The sequence below is a fragment of the Pteropus medius genome, unplaced genomic scaffold (genome assembly GCF_902729225.1).
Source record: "Pteropus medius unplaced genomic scaffold, Ma_sr-lr_union100, whole genome shotgun sequence".
Lineage (NCBI taxonomy): Eukaryota > Metazoa > Chordata > Mammalia > Chiroptera > Pteropodidae > Pteropus > Pteropus medius.
The window spans coordinates 19,470,304-19,483,283 of record NW_024351730.1 but is presented as its reverse complement, the minus strand read 5'-3'; the positions used below and the strand labels follow the sequence as shown (position 1 = coordinate 19,483,283).

General features: G+C 33.4%; 1 protein-coding gene across 1 annotated transcript in view; it reads left to right on the top strand.

Moving 5' to 3' along the window:
- The window catches only part of LOC120588152 (transmembrane protease serine 11F), a 61,304-nt gene that overhangs the window by 37,045 nt on the left and 11,279 nt on the right, over positions 1 to 12,980 (top strand). The window contains exons 4-7 of the mRNA XM_039845350.1: positions 2,565 to 2,632; positions 4,272 to 4,435; positions 6,697 to 6,735; positions 10,745 to 10,946. Coding sequence (XP_039701284.1) covers positions 2,565 to 2,632; positions 4,272 to 4,435; positions 6,697 to 6,735; positions 10,745 to 10,946 — 473 coding nt within the window. The remainder of the gene's footprint in view (positions 1 to 2,564; positions 2,633 to 4,271; positions 4,436 to 6,696; positions 6,736 to 10,744; positions 10,947 to 12,980) is intronic.

The window sequence follows — 12,980 nt, the reverse complement described above, 5'->3', positions numbered from 1 at the left end:
CAGTATTTTAGGAGTTCAAAAAAAGAAAAAAAATCATTTGAGCTGGCAGGAAGCTTTCTTGGAGAAGAAAGGGAAAGGGAATTTTTTTTGTTGGTGTATTTGCCGTCTGCTGGTATATATTCCCCAGATAGTAAAAGGAAGTCTGCAGAATTTGCCTGACTTGTTTTCATGGGTGGACCTGGAAAGAGATTCCAGTAACTACTGATCTTTTTCATGAAAACTTAATCTGCATGTAGTTCCCAGACAGAGGGGAAGGCATAAGCTCAAGCTTGCTGGAGACAGTACTGGGTATACTGTTAGTAAGAGCCACATGTATTGTTTCAAACATGTTGTTTTGCTTTTTAATGTTAGAGATCAAACCAAAGATTACAATTGGTAACAGATTTTAAGGTGAACTTTTCCATTTTACCATGATCTTAGATATCTTGTTTTAAATGGAATAATTGGTAATAAAATGATCTGTTCTTAGGACTGGATCATGAAAAGGGAAAGATACAATTGATTTTTGTAATTTAGACTAATTGTAATACTAATGAGTTCTCAGTAAAAAAATATAAACATGAGTTAAACATCTCCATAAATAACTTACAATAATGATTACGTTTCTGGAGAGGACCAGTTCCCTTAGCCCTGTTAAACTCAGAAGCAGGAAAAAAGCAAGCTCCCAAGAGGTTATCTTTTATGAGGTTTAGAGTCAGGAAATAAAAGATGTATTGAGGCCTTCTTTAAGGGTTCCTGCCCCACAACTTCTCTCATTCCACCAACCTGAACACCTGTTGTCAAGTACAGAAGGAACTCAGGGCTGTCAATGTCACTTAATGTACTTAAGAACACAAGATCTAGAGCCAGATTCCTTGAATTCATATGCCAGAGCCATTACTGTCTCTTTTTTTTTCCTTTGGTGTTTGTTGTTGTTGTTGTCATCTATGCTTTATAACTTTATAACAACTTTACAAGGTAACTGCTGTATAATTCCACTTTTACAAATGAGGAAACATAGGTACAGAGAAGTCAAATGATGTTTCTAAAATCACCTTCTAGTAAAAGAGAGCTTTAGTAGTTGACAATGTGCTTAATCACCATACTAAACGCTGGAGATACAAAGATGAATCAGACACACTCCCAGCCATCACACAGCTCACAGTCTAGAGTGGGAGAAACACAACTGCAAACTAGCATGATAATTACTGTAATAGAATCATAGGCAAGATGCCGGAGTGTTCACCTTTGTCTGAGGAGGACAAGTCAAAAGTAACTTGGTTGTCACTGGAGTTTCTGAAAAATAACAGAATTTTCACTGAAGAAATTTCCTGAGGAAAAAAAAAAGTGTGTTGTTGGAAGAAGGAAATGAATGTGCAAAGTCACAGAGGTGTGAACCTGTCTAGTGGGCTTAGGAAAGAACAGGCTTTAGATAGAGACTAGGCTTTGGAAGTGGGAGTGGGCAAGGGCCAAGAGAAGGATTTGCACTTTAGAAATATCATTCTGGTTGCTAGCATTGTGGGGGAACAATGGAGGAGAGGAAATATAGACTAGAACCACATACAGCTGTAAGTGAAGAGACTACTCCAAAGGCCTGGACACAGGTTTTAATGGAACTGATTTTAGACCATTACAGTGGGATTGAGGGAAAGGAGGTAGAATCAATATTTAGGAGCTAAAATCTACTGAGTATTGTTACTAGTTTAGAAAAGTGAAGGAGAGGGAGGAATCTCATGGGGAAGGAGGCAATAGTCCCCCTTCCCGAAGGATGTAGCAACTGAGGGGCAAGATTTACCATGGAAGTGGGCCTTGTGTAAATTTATGTGAACCTGTAATTTCCAACTCTCAATCTAGTGTTTTTTTGTCTCTAAGGCAGCTCCTCAACAGTCTTTTGGGAATCAGGACCCTTTAGGAAATCAGTTTACCAAACATCCCAAATCATTCAATGGTTCAGACTGGAAAAGCTGAGTAATAAATTGTTGACAGTATGGAGCATGGTGAAACTTATTTCTAAACCTAGTACCAGTTGTGAAAACCTGCCTGCCACAGAGAGATGACTAATAAGTGAGGGTGTCAGAGTCACAGAATAAATATTACATTTATTAAATAAATAAAATCTTTAAGAAATTAATAAATTAATATCAATAATGAACTGCATACCATATTCGAGAACAAGCCAAACTTAGGGTGGACTTTCTTAAAAATGAGGATACTGCCTTAAAAAGAAGCGCAGATATGTTAATTCATTTGGTGAAAATCAAAATGAACATTATTAATAGCTTACAATATGCCAGGCAAGGTGTGAAATGTATGACATATATTATCTCATTTAATTCTCAAAACAACTCTATGAAGTTGATATTGTGATTATTATTGTGATTTCAGAGGCTTAGCAAAATTGAACAATTTTGTTAAGGTTGTTCAGTTCTATAAGAATTAGAATCTGATTTAGTCTTATCACTGTGAACAACCAGTTCACATATCTAAGAATAAATCGAAATCCTTGCTATTGACTCAAGTTTCTAGATATAAGTCAGGGTAATATTTTTCTTAAGACTAATACTTCTTAAAATTTTTCTAATCAGATGTCTAGGATATTTCAGCGTTCTTCTGGAGCAGGTCGGTTTATCAAATCTCATGTTATCCAAATAAGGTATGTGAACTTGGTTTGCAACTTTAAACTAGAACCATTAACAAGCAATTGCTCTGCTTCCCTGAGCAAATCTTTGCAGGAACACAAAGATTTCATAAATCCTGAGCAGCCTATTTTATATTGCCTAGCCATTTCCCATTACCAATAGAAATATGTAAAATGCTCTATGACAAGAAACAATATCAATTATTAGATTAAAAAAAAAAAAAGTACTCTCCCAGAGAAAAAAAATACAGGAAGAGGAGGAATGGTGCTGCTAACACACCCTGCTCCTTAAACTAGCAGCTCAGAAGAACTTAGTTCTGTTCTTTTTGATTGTCCTAATGAGCCTATGAGTTTCTCTGCAATAAGGTTTTTCTTTAATGTCTTTGCATTTCTATTATTATTTTTAATGCTTTTCATTTTTATGTGCTGATAAAAGACAATATACATAAATTGAACATACACTTGTTGTCAGAGGCTAAAATAAATTACCAGAATCCATTCTGAATGTGCTCTTTATGTCATTTATATCATCCAAAAGCTTGGCATTTATTAGAATAATATATCTTTTCTACCTATTTTGATTAAAGTTTTTAAACTATTTCTGTAGATATTAATATATAATATATACACACATATATATTTATAATATTTATCTATCTGCTTACTTCTTTATAGTAAATACACATATGTTTAAGGAGCCTTTTCTTTCTTTCTCCCCCAAAATCTCCCCCTCCCTAGTTTTATTTCTTCCTTACTTTCCTTCTTCCTTCCCTCTTCTCTCTCTTCCTTCCTTCTTTCTTTATATGTTTCAGATGAAGTTGATTCTCCAAAAGTGACTAGAGGTTTTCTAGACCTATATCTTACAGTATAAATTAATATATTTGAAACTTTTATCAAAATATTTCTTTTTATAACTGCTTTCTCTAATCATTCACTTATCAAACATATTAACTGACCATCACACCCCAACATATCAATGGTTTAACACAATAAAGGTTTATTTCACTTTGGTGGTTCAGTTCAGCAAGTCAGAAGTGTAAGCAGGGGAAGTGCTGGTAGAGATTGTGGAAATGCCCACTGGACCTTCTGCATCTGGTTGGCAAATAAAGGAAGAGTGGCAAAATAAAGGAAGGCATGGAAAATGGTATGGGAGGTTTTCAGGAGTCAGGCCTGGAAGTGGGGTCCCTCATTTCTCTACACATTCTATTGCCCAGAATTCACTAGACAGTTTCAATAAACTGCAAGGGAGGCTAGAAATGAAGTCTATATCTGTGCTCAGGGTTTGGTGACACAAAGCATTGTCCCTGCCACATCACTACTGAAGAATAATGATGTTGATTACAACTTTGGTTCAGAATTCCTTGAAAAGCAAATCATTTAAGTGCACAAAAAGCATTATTTCAAGAACGTTTCCTTCTCTCACAACCTCCTCTAGACTATAAGCTAAGTAAGGGGAGAGAACAATTTTTTTTAGCTGTGTATCTTAGCCAGTATTTCTAGAGATAATGTAAATTTGATATACACATATGCCATCCATTGTTTCTTTAAAAATTAGTGTGAATGTTAACATTTAAAAACAATTAATTGTTAGAGAACTAGCTTTATTCTCTCTATCTGTATTTTGTTTGTTTGTTTGTTTTTTCTTACTCTTTAGTCCAGATGAAAATGGTGTGAACATTCTTGTGGTGCTCATGTTTCGATACCCATCTACTGGTAGTGCTGAGCAAATCAGGACAAAAATTGAGAATATTTTATATCAAAGTCTAAAGACAAAACAGTTGCCTTTGACTATAGACAAACCATCATTAACACTCACATGTAAGTTCTTTTATCATATTTGTGATTCCCTTCCCTTACAATCCTCTCATAAGAATTTAGGTCAATGTATTCTCTCATTTTAAGAATTCACCACTGATATACACATATCAGTGTGGAATAAAACTAAAATAAAAATTTTCTATAAGGTGAAGTTTAGCTTTATGAAGATTTGTCTTATATTTGATTTGGGCCTCTGCTTTGGTTTCTTAAAATTTTTCCATGTATTGTCATATTAGATCATTTCAAAAGCATAACAGAGTAGATATTATTTTTACCATTTTAAGGAAGCTGAGATCAAGGAAGATGTAAGACATGGGACTAGCAAGCCTTAAGGCCAGACCTGGCCCAGGCATTCTAACTCCCAGAGGACTTTACAGGTCAGTTCTGGGGGTTAGCTTTTACAGTATCAATGCAATAGACATCTTTATTAAGGTTTACTCCTGTAGAAAGAATCATTGACATAAACTGTGAAGTTCTCTTGCTTATTTACAATTTAAAATATTTTTTCATTCATCTCTTCATTTATTCCTCACAAAACAAAATTAGAAAAAGCTGTCATTTTGTTTTCCCCCAAAAGTGGAAGAAAATGAAGTTCAAAAAGTTTACGAAACTTAAATTACCTCAAAGCTAGCTGGAATCCTAGCTGAGAGGTATTTGCTTTGTTTTGTTTTGTTTTGTTTTAAACCAATACATAATTAGAGAAAGCAAAACAATGTTTCAGATAAGATTGTAGCGCCAAGATAGGGACTTTGTCTTTTTATTTTCTTACCTCTCCCCCCGAACTCTGGCATATGTCTCACACACCATAGGTGTCCCAGCTTTGTTCATTGCTTCAGATTATTTCCAAGTTCAGTTACTTCTGATTTAATACCAAAAAATAAGACTTGCTCTTTGAACCTGAAAGTATTTACCCTCCCAGCAACCATGAATTTAAGAAACGGATTGTCTAAAGTTAATTTCTATGCTGTTAGAAATTATAAAACCCCTTTAAATATATTTTGATATGGAATTGCATACACTTTAATGACAACTTTTTCAAGAAATAGTTAGAAATATTGAAGAGTATGGTATCCGCTTTTATTATCAATCAATTATATTCTAAAATAAAACATGGTATTTTCCAGGACACTATAAATGGCAATCTCAAATTAAATCTCAATTCTGATAATTACCCCAATGTATGATCATATATGTTAATGTAAAATATTTATCACAAAAGAGATGTCAAAGTGTAGAATTTCTCATTTTACAATTAAAAAATTTTTTTTTTGCTTTCTTGGTCATGTACGCTGAATTATTATACATGTTGTTTTAATATCAAAATAACTATTCTATCACCATACTCAATAATCAAAATTCTACTGCATATATTTTTTTCTGCCACAAACATATCTCTTCTTAAATAAAGAAAGGTAAAATGTCCAGGAAGTCTCTAGTAGGATTTGGGACTCACATCCTTCTTTTAGGAAAATCAGTGTTCCCGAGCAACTTATTATATACTTCTCTATTTACTTTCTAACAAAACAAAACAAAACAAAACAAAACAAAACAAAACAAAACAAACACCAAGCCACCAAAAATCCAATAAAACTGAGTTTAAATAAACACTTTGAAGGGAAAAAGATGTCACAGAGGGAAACAAAGTGGAGGAAGAGACTGTGGTATGGGTGGGGTCCCTGGACTGGCTGTATATAAGAGCTTCATGCCAGATCTACAATCTTCCACTTTATTCACCATGAGGGAGATATCCTCAGTGGGAGAAGGTCATCAACCAGAACTGACTGAATTCCCACCCTTTGCAGACCAGGGTCTAGAAACTGGGCTGTGAGGGGTCTGTGATGTTTTTAGCTATCTGGAGTTGCCCTTTCAACAGGACTGCCAGGGCTACTAACACACACAGGCTAGAGAAAGTGAACACCAGTTGTAATGGGAATTGGAGATTGTTTCTTTGAGTTACACTAGAACTCCCAAAGAAAGCAATCAGGGACATTTATCCTTATCATTCTTTCCAATTTCTTAACTTATTTTTCTGACTTTTTGGCAAAAATAAAAACAAAATGCTCTTTTTATTTTAAAGTAAAATTATATATTTTGGACTACATCAGAAAGTTATTTATAACATGGTTATGAAAAATCTCATGCCCTCTTGAAATATGTATGCTTTGGATAATAAGCATTTCTTATCGTGATCATTTGAATAAAATTACATGAATATAAGGATATATTTTTCTACTAACTAATTCATGTTTTGTTTATTTCAGCTATCGACAGCAAAAAGATGAGAAATCTTCTCAACAGCCGTAAGTTCCAAAACTCATATTTGACTGTCTCTTTCATAGCAAAGATAATAAGTAAAAGCCAAAGAAAAGTTAGAGATAGAATTTACCTAGGTTTTTTTTTTTTTCCACTGAGGTATAATTAACACGATATCATAATAGTTCTAGGTATACAACATAATGATTTAAAATTCATATATAATGCAAGATGTTCACTGGAATAATACCAAACTGTTTTTGTTCATTTTGTTTTTGTAAGACAAACACTTAGTCTTTTTATTATTGTTTATTATTTTTTAAACATTTAAATTTCTAAACTTTCACCAAATACATTTTAAGTTTTGTGACTTACATAATGTAAAAAAATTACACAGTATTTTTAATATTATAACATATGTAATTATATTTCTAACATTCTAATACTTAAATGATTATCTTTTACTATATTCTTTCACAATTCAGAGAGTGTTTTAAAGTGGCAACTAGTTAGGCTTCTTACATTTTTGTTGAAATATTTGGTACGTATTAAATTTGCCTTCCCCTTCCCCATATCGACGAATATTTACAGTCTTTTGTGGACAAATATATGCCCATTAAAATGTTGTAGAGACACTGAAAAACAATGATTATTCTCTATTTATAACATGTGACATCTAACATATTTCCAAATATTGTCAATATTCATATATTTGTTCGTCCCATTTATGTTTTCTGGTTTTTGGTACATATTTTCCTCTATTGTACTCTTTCTGTAATATACATTTTGTTTCTGTTTATATCTTCTTGTTTGCCCTATGTTTGTTAGATCCATATATAAACCTTTATTTTTTATTTATCAAACTCAAGGATAAACTAAAAACTATACATAATGAGGAACTTCTAAATTTCTCTTCTCAACTTAAGTTGACTTTCCAATTTTTGATAAATAACGTCACAATTTTACTTATAACTAATCTGTACATACTCTAGCAATATTCTTTTTTAAAACATCATGTTCCATTTTGTCCCCTAGTTAAAATTGTTTATTCCCCACCAAAGTCTCTTGTTATACTTTTACTATTTTCCATTCTTGAGTCTTGATTTAGATTTACCTTTTTGCCTGCTAAACTGTATCTTCAAGTCATTTTTGAACAAAAAAAATTATACGAATAATATATTTTCTGAGTACTTGCATTTGTAATAATCTCTTTTCATTTTCTTTATCTTAATGTCTTGTAGAATTATTGGGTGATAAATAAATTTTCCCAAATATTTCTATACCTATTATTCTGGTTTTTGGGGGGGTTTTTTAGGTTTTTTTTTCTTTCTTTTTTCTTTTTCTTTTTTTTTTTTTTTGTATGTTTGTTATAGCAGCCTAAGTCTGGTATGATTTTTATTCTTATGTGGGTTCTCTTCTTTGTTCGTGAATAAAATTAGAAAATATTTATCCCATAATTTTTTTTTTGCCCAGACAGCTAGATATGGTTGTGTTTTGCACTGAATTTTGACAAGGACACGATGAGCATTTTCAATGTGTGCACTACTATTTTCTTGCTCTGGAATAACGTTACTTTGTTATAAATTTAATGATTGATTCTGCTTCTTTTTTTTTTTCCTTCCTCAGAAAGACAAATGATTTATTATTTGAATGCCCATTTTCTGACCTCCATATCAAGAATTATTTTTAATTCCAGTTCAGGTTCCTTTCCTCTGCATTCTGAAAGATTTTTTTTATCAGATATGTACTACTGAAAATCACTTGTCTTCATTGTCTGGTATAACTTTTTCTTTAATTCTTCCATGTGGATTTTATACCTGCTATGACATTTTTTTGTGATTTTTTAAAAATTTTATTTAATCAGAGAGAGCCCTATTGTTTTATGTACTCTTATCATAGCATATTTTTTTCCCTGTGGTTGTCTGCTTTTGTTATAGTAAGGTCTTGTTTTCTTGCATATCTTTGCTGCTATCAAGCACATGTGTCCGAATTTTTTTTTGTAGAAAATAACTTTCAGAGACATATTTGTCTTCTGAGTTTATATATCATCTGATTTGGGTGGCCCTAACCGTGCTGTATAATTAAATGCAGGCTTAAGTTTTGCTCTTGCACGCAGAGTAAATGAAAACTATACTAGCCTCCCCCTTTGTACCACCAGCTCCATTTATTCACTGATGGCAGTACTCCTCCTTTCTCTGTTTAAATTGCTTTTCATGAAGTATCTGTTTATTCTTGGTGCTATAACAATACCACAGATTGGGTAGTTTATAAACAGCAGAAATGTTTGCTCACAGTTCTGAAGGCTAGATGTTCAAGATTAGTATGCCAGCATGGTCAAGTGAGGGCCCTCTTCTGATTTGTAGACTTCTCCTTGCAATCATCACATGGCAGAAGGGGCTAGGGATCACTCTGGAGCCTCTTTGTTAAACTGCTAATCCCATTTGTGAGGGCTCCACCCTCATGATTTAGCATCTCTCAAAGATCCTTCCTACTAATACCATCATCTTTAAGGGTTAGAATTTCAACATATAAATTTTGGAGATACACACTCAAATCATTGAATGAAGTAACTACATTTTCATAGCAATTCTCATCTTTTTTGCACTCCTTAAAAGGATGGTGCACTGGAAATTGTGGCTTTTGAATACACACATAAAACAAAGATTTAACGAGTCACAATGGGATTATTCAAACTATGGTTTTGTTTGGTTGGGGACAAGTGCAGTGCAGCTTTATTTTCTGGGCTGGGAAGTGACAGTAGCAGTGAGCCCATGACTTTGCCAAACTTCTTGCTTTCCACACATTTCTAGTTCACAAGATAGAACTTGTGTAGTCAAAGAAGTTGCTTCTCAAAGCAACATGTTGTATATCACAGTTACTGAAAATTACTATCGGAATTTATAATGTTTTCTTATTTTTCCTTAATTTTTATGATTTTGATTCTTTTGTTTTTGAACAATACTATGGATTCAATTTTTCATTTGCAATATGAGGATAATAACCCCTACCCTAGAGAGTTATTATGTAAATTAAAGAAAATATATCTAGTGCTATGTACAGGGCCTGGCTCATAACTAGTAGATATTATTTATATTATTATTACCTTCATACATATTTTAAGGGCAAGTCAGGAGAGAAAGTACTAGGCACAACTGTTATGGTACCATATTAACATAGAAACCCTATTTGTTTAATTTTATGCTCACCTTAAGCCAAAGCTATTTAATCCTGGTGCATTATGATGAATCTGAAAATATAATTTCAGGCAACAATATTTACCTGTTTCTGAATAAAATTTCTTTTTGGAAAAGAGAAACTTGTGTTATTAAAAATATAAATAATTTTAAAAGATACACTAATAAAGTATACTAATATACTTTCAAGTCTTATTTAAGGTTGATTTGAAGCCTCATCAGCTGAGGGTTTATTATCAAGGAATTAGAATTTTTAAAAACTAGACTTTTAAATTTTAGAAATCTAGAAAAGGTCATTATTGTTTAAGACTTAAAATTCAGAGCTTTCCAAAGACAAAGTATAGATTCATGTCAAGGGAGAATCATGACCTACATTTGGTATTGGGCTCTCTCTCGGTAGTAAAAATACAAATGTTGATGTGGTTTCTCCTAATTTTATATCCAATTCTGTCACTTACCAGTTGAATAACCTCTAGAAATTTATGTTCTCTCTCTAAAGCTGAATTTTCGCATTTGAAAAGTGTTTTATTGTAAATGTATCTAAAACAATTAGCAGAGGATCTATACATTTTTGATGCTCAATTAATTATCTACCTATTTATTTATTTCTATATGCTTTATGTAGAGAGACAGAAGTTAATTTCTGGATTGGATGCCTTGAAATGCTAGTAAATATTTCTTCTGAATCTCAGTAGAATCAGTAGCACCCCTACAGAATAACCTTGGAGACTGAGTGCTAGGAAGGGATTAAAGAGTAGCAGGTGCAATGGATTATCTAAACATCGATACTCAGTGCAAGTCAAGATATGCTTTTCACCCCTTCCTATTCATGAAAACGAGTTAACACATGTTTCTGTGACAGGCTGTGGAATAAGGATGACATCTTCAAACATGCCATTACCAGCATCTACTTCTACAGAAAGGATTGTCCAAGGAAGGGAAACAGCTATGGAAGGAGAGTGGCCATGGCAGGCCAGCCTCCAGCTCAGAGATGCTGGTCATCAGTGTGGAGCCAGCCTCATCAGTAACACGTGGCTGCTCACAGCAGCTCACTGCTTCCGCAAGTAAGTTCACCAGGGCTGTTGGCAGTTGCCATTAACTGATTCAGTGTTTGGCAAGAGTGCAGCCTCACCAGCTTATTCTTTGCTCCATTATCCTTGCTCTGTCCCCTAAAATGCATTATACTTACTCTATGCCCTATTCACATTCATCCCCTCTCTATTTTCAGTATCTGTGATGTTTGGTTTTTATCATTTTCATGGTTTTTATCATATATTTTTTTGTATTATCATGATACTACCATTATCTTTCCTACTATATCATAAATGATTTTAGTATAAAGACTATTACATTGAACTGTTTGTTTTTTCATTGTTGAGTTGCATGAGTTCTTTATAAATTTTGGATATTAACCCCTTGTCAGATGTATCGTAGGCAAATATCTCCTCCCATTAAGTAGATTGTCTTTTCATTTTGGCAATGGTATCCTTTGCTGTGCAAAACGTTTTAGTTTGATGTAGTCCTATTTGTTCATTTTTTTCTTTTGTTTCCCTTGCCCAAGGAGATATATCAGAAAAAAATTAGCAATTGCTATGTCAGAGAGTTTACTGTCTATGTTTTCTTCTAGAAGTTTTATGGTTTCAGGTCTTACATTTAAGTCTTTAACCCATTTTGAGTTTATTCTTGTTTATGGTATAAGAAGGTGGTCCAGTTTCATTTTTTGCATGTATCTGTCCAGTTTTCCCAACACTATTTATTGAAGAGACGGTCTTTATTCCACTGTGTATTCTTGCCTCCTTTATCATAGATTAATTGACCATATAGACATGGATTTATTTCTTGGCTCTCCATTCTGTTCCATTGATCTATGTGTCTATTTTTATTCCAGTACCATGCTGTTTTTATTACTATAGCCTTGTAATATATTTTGATATCAGGTAGTTTGATACCTCCAACTTCTTCTTTCTAAAGATTGCTGTGGCTACTAAGGATCTTTTATGGTTCCACATACATTTTTGGATTATTCTAGTTCTCTGAAAAAAATGTCATTGGTGTTTTGATAGAGGTTGCATTGAATCTACAGATTGCTTCGAGTAATACGGTCATTTTAATGATGTTGATTCTTCCTACCCATGAGCATGGTATATGTTTCCATTTATTTGTATCTTCTTCAATTTCTTTTTTCAATGACTTATAATTTTCAAAGAATGGGTCTTTTAACAGCAAAAAACACAAACAATCCAATTTAAAAAATGGGCAGAAGACCTGAACAGATATTTCTCCAAACAGGACACACAGATGGCCAACAGACATGTGAAAAGATGCTCAGGGTCACTAATCATCAGATAAATGCAGATTAAAACCACAATGAGATATCACCTCACACCTGGAAGGTTGGCTATCAGCAATGAATCAAAAAACAACAAATGCTGGTGAGGATGTGGAGAAAAGGGAACTCTCATACACTGTTAGTGGGATTGCAAATTGAAACAATCACTATGGGAAACAATTTGGCAGTATCTCAAAAAATTAAAAATAGAATTACCTTTTAACCCAGAAATTGCACTTCTGGATATTTATCCAAAGAAAACCAAAACACTAGTTAGTAAAGGTCCATGCATCTCTATGTTCACGGCAGCGCTATTCACAATAGCCGAGATAGAGAAGCAGCCTAAGTTCTCATCGATAGACGATTTGATAAAGAAGTTATGGTACATATATACAATTGAATATTACTCAGCCCTTAAAAAATAAAATCTCATCATTTGCAACAATGTGGATTGACCTAGAGGTTATTATGCTGAGTGAAATAAATCAGACAGAGAAAGATAAAGATACCATATGATTTCACTTACACGCAGAATCAAAGGAACAAAAGAAATGAACAAACTAAATGAAACAGACTCAAATACAGAGAAAAAAACTGATGACTGCCAGAGGGGAGGAGGGTTGGGGGGCTGGGTAAAAAAGGTGAAGAGGTGAAGAAGTACAAATGACACAAATGATTAGTTACAAAACACTCACAGGGATTTAGAGTATAACATAGGGTATATAGTCAATATTACTGTAATAGTTGTGTGTAGTGCCAGATGGGTGCT